At 35.4% G+C, this 13,699-nt stretch overlaps 1 protein-coding gene across 1 annotated transcript; it reads right to left on the bottom strand.

Annotated features, from left to right (window-relative positions):
* Nucleotides 1–31: 31 nt before the first annotated feature.
* Nucleotides 32–4,684, bottom strand: cd44a (CD44 molecule (IN blood group) a). The gene is made up of 8 exons (XM_079810216.1): nt 4,396–4,684; nt 3,219–3,384; nt 2,959–3,098; nt 2,796–2,870; nt 1,934–2,299; nt 1,144–1,212; nt 966–1,044; nt 32–862 (listed from the first exon to the last, which is right to left on the bottom strand). The coding sequence occupies exons 1-8, from the start codon at nt 4,478–4,480 to the stop codon at nt 667–669; spliced, it is 1,176 nt and encodes a 391-aa protein (XP_079666342.1). The 5' UTR covers nt 4,481–4,684; the 3' UTR covers nt 32–666.
* Between the last annotated feature and the right edge of the window lie 9,015 nt (nt 4,685–13,699).

The raw sequence follows: 13,699 nt of genomic DNA, 5'->3' as shown, positions 1-13,699 counted from the left end.
AGTCGTTAGGCAGTGACTGTAAAATGTATTTGATTAAAATACACAAATATGTTTTTACTCTCTGATATCTCATACATTTTATTGAAAGACTCACACCACCAGAAATGTGCATTAATTAAGAGCTGGCAAAAAAAATGTCTTTATGGGTAATTTAATAAGTGCAAATATTTACAATTGCTTCATTGCAATACAAACTGGATATGGTTTCTCTATTTAGAAAAGACAGGGCAATGTCTAACATTCAAAAATGCATCATTTCTCACACAGTACATAGTACTTACGAACAGATGAAAACCAGTATACAAATGTTTTCTCACCATATCATTCTTGTTTATCAGTCAATAAGAGATAATACGCAGTTTCTATTGTTGAAATAATACTTTAGAAAGGAAAAGAAATATGAAATGTAAAGAAAAGCCTGAAGCAACAAAATGGAAGCAAATAGCACTCAGAGCTGAAAAAAATAATAAATTAAAATAAACATCATCAGTACAAATAAAAACTACAGAGTTTTCAAACCTACACATTATCCATTTAAAAAAAAAATTAAATATACTTTTTTACTAGGCATTCTGTGTATTATTATTATTTTGATCTATTTTGAGAGCTTTATTCAAAGCTCAGGCTCTGGAAACATTAGCCATTTCCCTCCATCAGCTTCGCCTGTTACATTAAATACTCTCTCTCATGCTCATCCAGACAGGCAGCTGTACTGTCCTCTGTTTTACCATTCAGTTTCGTAATACTCATCAGTGTCACTATCTCCTGCTCCTTCTCTGACAGTGGCAGTGTTTCTGTTTTGCTGTAGTCTTTGTTGTTCTCATCAGTCGTGATGTTTCTGCTCTGTCTCGGTCCGTACCACCTAAGTAAGGAGTTACATTCAGTAAACAAAAGACAGACTTCAATGGCTCATAATTGTGATGAATTTACTGAAGAAGAAGAAAAAAAAAGAAAATTCAACTTACTTGTCTCTAGTGGCAATAGCAGCAAGTATGCACACTATGGCTCCAACAACCACACAGAATGCAAAGATTATCAACCAAGCTGCAGAGGAGAGAAAGTAAATTGACAGATTTACATTATGTCAGTTGAATAAAACGTAAAGAAACATATGGCATCTGGAGTGCTGTCACATGAACTTACTAGATGGCTCCTCCCCTTGCCTGGGTTGACTTGGAGGTAAAGTGGAATCAATTGGAGTTAGAATTCGATCTGCATTGAAGATACATTTGTAATGAGACATGGTGACTCAAAATATTATGTATTACAAAATTGACATCAACATATTTAAGCAACATATTTAAGTTATGCACTGCTTGATTAAACATTAATGTGAAATAAAATGTAGCTTATTTATGTACTATCATCAATGGGTAGTCTAAATGTGCAACGATGTATTTAAATCTGTTGGAAGTCTGTTTCCAGGTTATAAAAAGTGTAATTATGAAATAAAGTTTAAAATAATAAATAAAGTCATTTGTGAAATACAGTCACACTGATGTCATATATATATGAAGAGTTCAGATGCAAAAGCCTCTAAAAGCCACTTCGGTCAAAAATGAGACAACAATACTGAGTGAATGCTCTCCGCATATAGTATACGTTCATAAAATACTTTCACTTCAAACCCACTAAATCCCAGCCTCAGCCCATTCAGAAGTACCGGTACTTAGGTAGAAACCTATACATAGAAGCCTGACAAAAATGCTTATTTTAAAGAAAAACGTCAGACGGACTTAGAGGCTTTTGCATCAGAATTACAAGAAATAAAATTGCAATTGATGAGTAATAGATATATAAAGTTGCAATTTTGATTGATTGATTGATTGATTGATTGATTGATTGATTGATTGATTGATTGATTGTTACTCAGAAACATATTGGCCCAATATATAAGAGGGCTATGTGGTGTGGATGTTGTGGGGATATTCACTTTTCGGCAATTCCCGATCCACTTTTAGAATGATATCTTGTATTTCTTTATCCTTAGCAGCCTCTGTGGTAGTTGACCTAATTGTTGATTGAATTGGCTCAGAACCTGACGCTGACCCCTCTGTATCAGAGAATAGAGGGGTAGAGGATGAGCTCTTCCCAAAACGGGGTTTGTTTGTAGGGCCTTTAGTGTCCAAGGTAGGCACAGTAGAAGGTTTCATGTCCACATCAGGAAGAACTGTTCTGGGGACCTCCATGTCATTCAAAAGGGAAGTTTCTCTTCTTACTCTTCCCATTATTTCTTCCAAATCTACTAGAAAGCCCTCCGTCTTGACCTCCTTAAGAATGTCTTCATGTGGCTTTCCATCTTCATGAGAAATCACATAAAAGATCACTGTTAAAACGCTTGCATATTTAAGTTATATATCAGTGTTTTGCATTGCTGTGCTGAAACCAAAACAAAATAAAAGATCGGAAGTTTGCATTGTAATGTTAAACTATGCAGATATTCTGCTATGTTAGTAGAGAGTGAATGGTCAAACAAGAAACAATAATCACATCCTAAGTATTCAAATCAAATCAGCAACTTTTTTGTTCCTCTTCATTGTGGTACTGCAGGTGCGTAAAAAATGTGTGAGGTCACAGAGATATGACTAATGTTCTGGATTAGGCGTGGTTGGATTATGAACAATGAAGTGTATGTCTGCCTCATGTCTTGCTTCTTCACAATACACACCCCTCAATTCAAAAGGTAAAGCTTATACGCCAAGAGTCTAAGCAATCTAAGACAAAGAGTCTGCAATAAAGTACCGTATATCAAAATCGAATTCTAGGTACCGCAGGGAATAAGAAAAAGAACTTACTTTCTGTGGCTGTGTTTCCATTGGTTACACCCTCAGCATTACTTTTAACAGTATCTTCACAGTTTAGTGATGAATCTTTGATGGAAGGGAAATGAAAAGTCAGCAAGATATAAAACCTGCTTAGTTGGTTGCTATATTGTTTCCCCGTTCTCTTTACACTCACCTGATGGGTTAAAACAGTAAACATCAGAAAGATATTCTGCTGCTTTAGGGTGGAAGGTGACCTCAGTGGAACTGGAGTCACAGTTTGGATCATTAACGTGTGGGAGGAACGTGACATTTTGACCATCAATCCAGCCGTATCTAAACAAAGGTGCGGGGTTCATTTAAAAATTAAGTACAATATCAAAAGAAGTGCATTTATGCCTGAACATGTTATTTAGCTCTAGGCTAAGGCTGTTGTACACAACCTGTTTTCTTTACCTGCATGTTCTCAAGCCTTTTTTGTAAGCTTCAATGATCTGTTCCTGTGTTGCCAGTTTGTAATCTAAACTCTGACAGAATTCCAAAGCCTGTTGGAAAGTAAGAGAGCAACGACTGGTTCCCTCAACATGGAGAACACCAGCAAAGCTGCATCTGCCACTGTGACCTGTCAAAGGAGAAACTAATGTGAATATTCAAAGTCATAAATCTTTATTTATGTATTAATTGCTTTCCATTTATAAACACATAAATTATTCGTTTGTAAATGAGGACCAAATGTAGGCTCTGTGTGTGATGGATGAGCAATTTAGCATTAGGTATCATTAGATGAATCTCTTAATGATTCATTGCATGTGCAGACGTGAGCACATCTGTAAAACGTCTAGGCCATCTGTAAGCCTCCGACTTTGTAAATGTCCTCTCGTTTTTGTCTCAAAGTAACACGTTTAGACTAGCAAGCGATTTTAAAAACATCAATTAGTGGAACAATTTATATTATAGAGAGTTGACACCTAGGTATACTAGATGGACCAAGGTTGCTGAACAATTCTTAAATCTAGATTCTTTCTTCAGAATACAAGAATTAGAATTGAATGTCATTTTGTGTCTTGAAGTAAGAACAGTGTTTATATATTTGTACTGGAAAACAAGACAAATATACAGAATAAGAATCATTTTTACACTGAAGTCACAGTCTAGGAGAGGAGAATATTATTAAACGCCTGAGGAACGGAGATTATATTATTATATTGTATTATATGTACAATAAACTTAACAAGCCAGGGGCTGTATTACAGAAACATCATTACTCTGGAATCCTATCTTATCTGTAACCATAGCGGTATCAGTTAAAACCTGTCAGATCTTAATTTTATTCCTAAGATATGAAGTTTCTCTAGTACAACCCCAGGCCTTTATCCTCGCCATATCACAACATCCGAAATGTATCTACAAAGAATATTGTCAATGCACTAAAACTTTATTCACATTCAACAGCTGATGCTTTGGAGTTTAAAACCATAGCCTTTGTTGTGAAAAGCAAAAAGCGTTCCAGTCTTGCTATACAGTCATATCAATGCCATACAAATATCCTTATATTGCATCTTGACCAAGACAAAGACGCCCGCCACCAGAGTCACCTCCGATATCAATAAGTAACACATTCACTATCACTCACCCTGAACCGGAGCTGCCTGAAGTAGAGCTGGTGATCCAGTAGTAAGTACCAAAAGTAACAAAGTCCACATGGTCAGTGCTGTCATGTGCTAGATGAAGGGAAGTATACCTGTTTGTTGGCCCTCAACCGGTTTGGTCCTTACAACGCTTTGATTCTCCTTTGTAATGTTCTGAACTCTCTAGAGATGTACCTCAGCTCTTTTATGCCCAGACTAAAGTACTTGGTGAGCAATAATGGGTGGTGCTATACAGAACACACCCTCGCCATTGTCTCTCTCATTTCCTTACTCTCACAGCGTCTGTGCAGCCAGCATTAACATGCCAGACACCTTGAAACTCAAGGGAGTTATTGAGATCAATCAGTTTATGCATGTAAGTACATGTGGCAATTTTGTACTGCACTATTCGCACTGATCTAAATAAAACAATGAAAGTGTTTTAAATTGTGTCTTCATTCATGTAATTACATCTATAATTACACTGTTGACCCTACACCTAGACCTAACCATACCACAAACCCTGTCCCTAACCCAAAAGCAGCAAAAGTGTTTTGCAACATGAACAACATGATTTAAAATGTAATTACATATAAAGACACCGGACCCACTTTATATTAGGTGGCCTTAACTACTATGTACTAACATTTTTAATAATTTGATATAATGCACTTTATGTGTACATACATGTTTTACATTGTACGTGTCACATTGAAAAAAGTGTGTTGGATTTACATGATTTAATTGTGTACATCGATCCCACATGAGTCAGTTAAGTTAAACAAACATAATTTGTTCATGTAACTTCAACATCATGGAATTAATACATTTTAAGTGACCCAATTAAGTAGACTCAAAGTGAATTTTATATGGTTCAGGCATTCAATGTCATATATTCATTCATCCATATAATACTGCACTAACTAGTTGACAAACTTTTAGCTAGCTATAGCATACATTAGCAGCTTAAATGTCGTTATGACATTAGTTGTAATGCTCCACTCTTCTCCACAATGGTACCCACTACAATTTAAATTGTTCTAATAATTCCAACATAATTTAATACAAAACACTATTGAACACAATCAAGTCTCCCCTTTTCTCATCTTGCTCAAACATACATAAAACAACACTTTTACATATAAAATAACAACATTTAGGCTGCGTCTGAAATCGCGTACTATGAGAGTAGGTACTACATTTGAATTTGAACGAACTTCGCAAACCGTTAAAAAAGTTATATTCTATATAGTATGAATTAATGTAATCCGGACGTACTACATCCGCCATGTTGTCATGATTATGTGACCTACCAGCGTTAGTTGCATCTGTTATGGACATTTTAATGCATGCTTTAAATAATTTCCAGTAACCAATGCCTTATTAAATTCTGCTTAGTTGTGATGCCTTATTAAAATAAACTTCAGCGAACATTAAGTTCTGCATAGTTTTGCCAAAACTAAATAACAAGAAAATGCCTAGTACAGAGAAACTGTAAAAGAGGAAACCTCTGCCTGGCAACGGGCAGATACAGAGTGTATTTATATTAAGGAATATGCCATGATTAGTGCTATGTTTATGTGTGCAAGCTGCAAAATAAAATAAAGAGGATGTTGAGTGTGGCAGCTTGTGCGCGCGAGGGTGCAAAGGCAAAGGCATTGGCAAAGGCTGCTGGGAACTAACAAGCCTCGTCCAGTTTCAGTTACTGCAGCACATATCATTCATGTAATCTCAACATAAACGGATTAAGTAAACTTCAATTTGACTTATATTTAAGTGGATTGAACACAATTAGTTAGGACAAAATGTATAGCAATTGTGTTGCTTTAGCTCATTTTTTCCTAGCAATTTTAACAAGCAGTAAAAATCTTTCTTTTTTTTCAGTGCAGCAAAAGTTTTTGCAATACAATATGAACACAATAAGTACATTGTACTTATATTTTAGTTAAGTACATAGTAGTTAAGGACACCTAATATAAAGTGGGACCAAGACACATTGGGACTAAAATACTTGTAATATGTATAAAATACTAAAATAAATGTATATATGTCTGTATTGTGTTGTTCTTCTCAAAATGAAAAGGCTGAGCGGTGGGAGTAAATAAGATTGCCATGTATTATGATGAGTCACAGCCAAACATTGCAGTGGGAGCTGACTCAGGTGTGTGAGAAATCACCTCACCCCATGTGTGCTGATACACGTTCACTTCCTGCTTCAAGTGCGGGAAGAAAGTAAAAGGAACTGTAGGTGGCTCATAGGAGGTTATCACGGGCCAGACCACTGCGATATTGGTTTTCATGTTGGAACTTGTGTATCTTAAATGGAATTTAGGAAACTACTGAATAATTTGGTAATATTTCCATAACATTTTATCTATGACGTTAAAGAATTAGTTCACTTTCAAATGAAAGTTACCCCATGATTTACTCACCCTCAAGCCATCAGGTTGTCTGGCTATCACCAGACCAAGCTCAATTTAAGATTGAGCATTGGTCTGGGGAGTCTGCTATGTATTTTCTACTGCACAAGAGGCGTGATAAACGAGCATAATTCAAGTGACTCTGTATGCAACTGGATAGTCCTTCAACCAATCAGACCACAAGAGGCGTGATCAACGGGCAACGACCCATCGCTTCTCTATCCGTCATCGTGTTAAACCCGCCAATAGTGCGCCAGGTGGATAAGCCAGTCTGTGATTGATTCCCGTAAAAGTGTAACAGAAGCAGGATAAATGAATGTACAGGTTTCCAGACTGAGTTGTAGGGCGAAATCAAATCGCCGGCAGATCAGGATGGGTTTACTCAGTCTAGCCATCAGGTGTATATGACTTTCTTCTGATGAACACAATTATATTAATAAATATCCTGACGCTTCCAAGCTTTATAATGGCAGTGAATGGGGCCCATGAGTTTGAAGCCCAAAAAAGTGCATCCACTTTTCTGGGGGTTTTCTGTTTTTTTTTAAAGGCCTTCTGAAGCGAATCAATAGGTTTTTGTAACAAAAAGATCCATATTTAAAACTTTATAAAGTAAAATATCTAGCTACCACCAGACGCCTTCCATATTTAACTTAAAAAGGGCAACAGACGCGACGTATGACTGGGATGTAGTGTAAGCTTTTTTAACTGTGAGAGGCGTTACACTTTCTTCAGAAGTTGAATAAGGAAGGCGGTCTGGCGGCAGCTAGATAGTTTACATTATAACATTTTAAAAAAGGATATTTTTCTTACAAAAACCCATTGATTTGGTTAAGATTACCTTTATTTACCCACCGGAGCACCGTGCGGAGTATGTTTATGATGTGGGCCCCGTCACTGCCATTATAAAGCTTGGAAGAGCCAGGATATTAATATAACTCTGATTGTGTTCATCAGAAAGAAGAAATGCATATACACCTAGGATGGCTTGGGTAATTCTTTGAGTAATAAATGGGGTAATTTTCATTTTAAAGTGAACTAATCCTTTAAAAAGTAGCAGCATGAGTTGCAAAATCAATGCAAATTCTAAAGAAACTGGTTGATAAAGGACACAACGGATATTTGTTTTTCTGCAACTGAGTTATCATTGGAGAAGTTAATGAAAGACAATGAGCTGCATAATTTTGCAAGTGGTCAATATCAAAATGATTGTGCCTAATAACTTGTGTGACAAATGGGGATCAATATAGTTCAGTTTGCACAGTCAAGCATGTACAAAAACACTAATTACACCTATTATTGTAAACACACGTGAAGTCCCAGAATGGACTTTAAAAGTGGAGCTAACATATAAACAGATAATTTATTCCTTCTGATAATCCAAATCAAAAGACCCCTGTTTCATTATTACAGTTATTTACTTTAGACAAATATGGACAGACAGACAGGCAGACACACACACACACACACACACATGCTGCTTGTTCATGTTTTATGGGGACTTTCCATAGACATAATGATTTTTATATTGTAACTGTATGTATATTCTATCCCTTAAACCTAAACCTGCCCATCACAGAAACTTTATGCATTTTTACATTTTCAAAAAACATGGGGATGATTTATAAGCTCCAATTTATAAGCTCCATATGCTTAATGGTTTTTATACTGTACAAACCGTATATTCTATCCCCACATGTGATCTCAGGTTTTACTGTCCTTGTGGGGTTTATGTATTATAAACCTGTCCTGTACACACACACACACACACACACACACACACACACACACACACACACACACACACACATGTTTGTTTTTGTGAAATGTGAGGACATTCCATAGGCGTAATGGTTTTTATACCGTACAAACCGTATTTTCTATCCCCTTACACTGCCCCTGCCCCTAAACCTAACCCTCACAGGAGACTGTGCAGTTTACTTTCTGTGAAAAAAAACTCATCCTGTATGATTTATAAGCATTTTGAAAAGTGAGGACATGGGGAACGTCCTCATATTTCACCCTCTTTTTGTAATACCTATGTCATACCCATGTCATTATACAGATTTGTGTCCTGATATTTCACAAAAACATGCCACACACACACACACACACACACACACACACACACACACACACACACACACACACACACACACACACACACACACACACACACACATTTATACAGCTATCACTGGACATTTAACCCCTTACCAAATATAATCTCTAGTCCCTAACCCTAACCATCACAACTGTGCCTATACCCTAACCATACCTAATTATAACAGTCCATAAAACTAAAAACTCAAACTTGTCCTCACAAAGATAGTTGTAAACAGGACCGCTTCTCATGTTACACATAAAACACAGCACTGTGTGGTGCATAGAAAATGCCATCCAAGAATTTTAGCATCCGAGCAACAAAATTCATGCTTTGAAAGGTAAATTCATGCTTCAACTTTTTGAAAGTGATTTATATTTATTTGACACGTTCGAACTAGCCACAGGGGAAAAACTGTTTAAATAAATAAATAATAATAATTTAAAAAAAACTGTATTGCATTGTATTGTAAACCATAACGAAACTTTTTAATGCTACTCGAATTAAAATAATGAATGGCCTAGGCTGTACTTTGTTTCTGAACACAGCTGACACCAAAACAAAATTCCATAGTCTAGCCTATACTTTAATTTCACACTGTGGTACTTGAAAATAGACAGTGTTTTATAATTACTATGGTTTCAGAATGTCCGATAAAATAACTATTAAAATATCTGTTTATTAGAAAATTACCGAAGTCGTGGGGCACGTTCAACGCTCAAACCGGTGCGCAACGTTTTGCTACGGTTTCCGGTTGAACGTCATGTTTCCTGGAAACGGTGCGCACCGGTGTGCAACGGGTTTGAGATGCGTTTTTTCTCGTTTGGTGGGTGTGTCAAATATGTCAGTCCAATCAGCAGCAACATGTATATAAACCACGCGGTATTAAAGAGACAGCTCGCACAATGGGTCCAAGTGAAGATGTTTACAAATGTGTCCGCTGCAGCTCAGTATACACAACAATTGAAGATATTAGAAGACGTGATTGTCGTAAGAGTTATATATATATATATATATATATATATATATATATATATATATATATATATATATATATATATATATATATATATATATATATATATATATATATATATATATATATATATATATATATATATATATAATCAACATGATGATGTATTTATTTATATATTTAGCTTCATTGCAAGGCAAGTTTATTTATATACCAAATTTCATATATGGTAATTGCTTGATATAAAGTGAGAAAGAAAATACAAGCTATTAAAAAAGTAAGAACTAGAAATAAAATGATTTAAATTAGAATTGATTACCAGGAGATTAAAAAGTTAAATAAATGTGATTGGGGTGTTGTCATTTATTCTGGATGGCAAGGGAAGTGATTGCATGTATTTTGCAGTATTAAACACGTATTTACATCGATTTTATCAGGCTCCGAAAATTCCTCAAAAAGAACACAAAGAATGGCCTTCTCGGCTGCCATAGTTACAACTCTTGCGTCAACAGAACAGGGTGTTCAACGCATAGACATAATAAATACATAGACGCCCTATTGGCCGCTTTAGAACGTTGCTGCAATACGTCAACGCGTCCGCCATATTGCTGAGGGCAAGACTGCACTGTAAACAAATGCAAGTAAACGGGTGAGCTGCGGCTTTTCTGGATAAAAACAAAAAAAACGTTTACATTTATCAACCGATTTCAGTGGTTTATGATGTACGTGGTATACTAAAAGTTCTATTCTATAGTTACTTAAAATCTTGATAGTTAGACTTATAAAATAGATATATTTTAATAAGGAATTGTCAAAGGCTTGTAATGCGTTTGGCTTTTTATACTTGAATAAGAATTATGAAGACGCCCATACTGAGATATAATTTAATTTTCACATTAAATGAAATAAAAGTTTTCTTATAGTGGAAAAGGCATTTTCTGTATTTAACCGATTTTTGCTTTTCTTGTGCTTAGAATTGACCGTCATTGAGAAAATGAAACATCTGCAAATACAAATCACACTGGCAGGCTGCTTTCTGTTTTTTTATAGCACTAAAATGATAGATATTTACAGGTAGATACTCTAAATATACAATAACAAAGATAACTCATGGATCCTTTATACATATGATTTGGTACAACTACACTGCAATGCAAATAGTAAATACATGATAAAGTGAGAAGTAATAGTAAATAGTGTATAGTCAATAAAAAAATAGTCATTGAAATAAACAAACAGTATACAGCTAATAAAATAATGAATAGTATAATTATATAATATCAAAAATACAATAATATAATGATAATAGCATAGTTTGTATAATACTATAATAATAGCAATAGAATATGAAATATCAATTACAGAATAGACAATAATAAAACATAGTTAAATAGTGACTAGTGAAAAGTACAATAATTTACCAGCATAACTATAATAGATTGATAATTGCAAGTGGTATAATATAATAACGATAATAATAATAATAATAGCAAATACAATGTAATATCAATTGCAGAATAATATAGACAATAATAAAAATAGTAAATTAAATAGTGACTGGTAGGTACAATAATAGTATTGGTATAATAATAACAACAATAACAATAACAAAAGGCTGTATATTAACCATCAATCATCTATAATCAGTCATCCTTTGTAGGGTCACCATGGCACACATCACAGAAAAACACAAAACCTGAAATGTACACCAGGGCATTGTCCACAAGGCTACCAAAGCGGGTTGGCAGGAAGCTGTGGTCACACACAAGTGCAGAAACGTTTACAAAAGGGAATGGAAGCTCCTCAGATTCTTCTACTGCTAGAGATTACATTTCAACAGCTGGGGTCTGTTTTTCGTACCTCGCTTAATACATCTGAGATGATTTGACAGATCCCAGATCTTTTAATCGTGATCACTGATCTCTGGATAATTTGGTTCTTCAAACAAATTTGCGGATTGGATTAAAATATCTGGATTAAGTTATCTGAGATTACTGCGTGTTCTTGTGTTCCCTGAAGAGGGCAGATACTCGAAACCACGATCAGCAATGCAGCGATTGGCTGGTGGCAAGACAGCAACGTAATGACATCATATAATTAAAAAAGCCACCTGGCTTTTAACTGTACGTGTGTAAACCTCTGATAAAATGATAATATATTCCATCACAAATAAAATCTCTCAATCACGTGGCTGTGTGTATAGTACTACTATACACAACATTATAGTATTATAATATTTTCAAATACTCATTTTTATATGATTTTTATATTCTTATTATTTAAAATTATTATTGCCCCAGGTTCAGTAATGAACTCTTGAAATAAAGTAGCAGTGGCTGGGACAGATTTTAAGTATGCAACCTAATCCTGTTTACATGAAATAAACCGCTCCTGAGCAGGTTTGAGTTTCCGGACCTGTTGCTATGACAGCAAGTCCAGGGGCCAGTTGCATTAACTAAGCCATTATGTTAAGACAGTGTCTTAAGATCTAGTATGAGCCACTAGCAGTTAGGCAAGTGGCATTCAGTCTTACTTTTCGTATCAAATTAAGCCAGTCTATGTTTTTATGTAACTGATTTAAAAAAAAAAATTATGAACAGTCTTAAAGAAAAAAATGTATGTCTAACTTGTAAGACTAGTCTTAATGGTTTATGCAACTGGCCCCCGGATGAGCTTCGAAGAACCAAACAATCCAAGATCATGCCAAATCGGCAACAATCAAGTCCAGCTAACTGAGTTAGCCACATATGAAGAACAGACCCCTGATAGCGACAGGGTCTCATCATGTGGTTCCACTTTCCCTGAAGTGCTTGGAGAGACACCGCACCGGACCATGAGACACCGGAAAATGCCCTGGAACTGGCCTGCAGTTGGATGTTTATTCCATCCCCCTAAAAACCACACACACACACACACACACACTTACTTAAGAAATAGTTCACACAAAAATTAAAATGAGCTGATAATGTATTCACCCTAAGGCCATCCAATATGTATATGTCATATAAACATAGATATATATGTCATATCTTGGCCAGCAGAGTTTCATATTTGGGTGAACTAGAACTGCACAATTCTGGATGAATCACGATTTTTTGCTGTAATCCTACTTATCAAAGGTTTTAATAGAAATAGCAGAATAATTGTAATTTAAGAATAAGATGATGTAGTTGTTTGAATTAATATTCTTTTTACAATTAATCATGCAGCTCTTCCTTTAATACAGATATTGCCTCTTTTCAGATTATATTTTGATATCTGAAATCCGTACCTGATGCTCGAATTCGAGCTCTGATATCGTACCTCTTTGTCTGGGAAACCTTCAATGTGTGATAAAAGTTAGCTAGGCAACTAACTTAACTTAAGTTAACTAACGTTAAGAGTCACAATATGTCAGTCGCCTGTCATAAAAGTCTTTCAAAAATATATAGATGAATCGATTTCAGGAAATTTAATTTATAATATAAAATATAATATAAGCTAAAACTATAATATAAATCATGTCAACTCATGTCTCAACTTCCACAGCTAAGTAGCGACATCGCTAGCTATTTTAGTCTGACTCTGGTGACCAACTAACGTCACTATTACTAATTATATAATAATATAACGACCAATACAACCAGAAACAAATGTTCAGTCTTACTTGTGAAAGGTAATTCCCCGAGAACTGTTTCCAATTGTGCGGTGATTTGTACAGCCCCGAGCAGCACACGAAGCAGGCATTTTTCTCAATTCCTGTTATTAGAGTTATTGGAAAGTTGCCCTCCGCAATATGGCGGCGTCGTTGACGTGCGGTCCAGCGGCCAATA

The sequence above is a fragment of the Gobio gobio genome (genome assembly GCF_949357685.1).
Source record: "Gobio gobio genome assembly, chromosome: 2".
NCBI lineage: Eukaryota > Metazoa > Chordata > Actinopteri > Cypriniformes > Gobionidae > Gobio > Gobio gobio.
The sequence above is the reverse complement of the archived record's forward strand: the minus strand, read 5'-3'. Positions and strand labels throughout refer to the sequence as shown.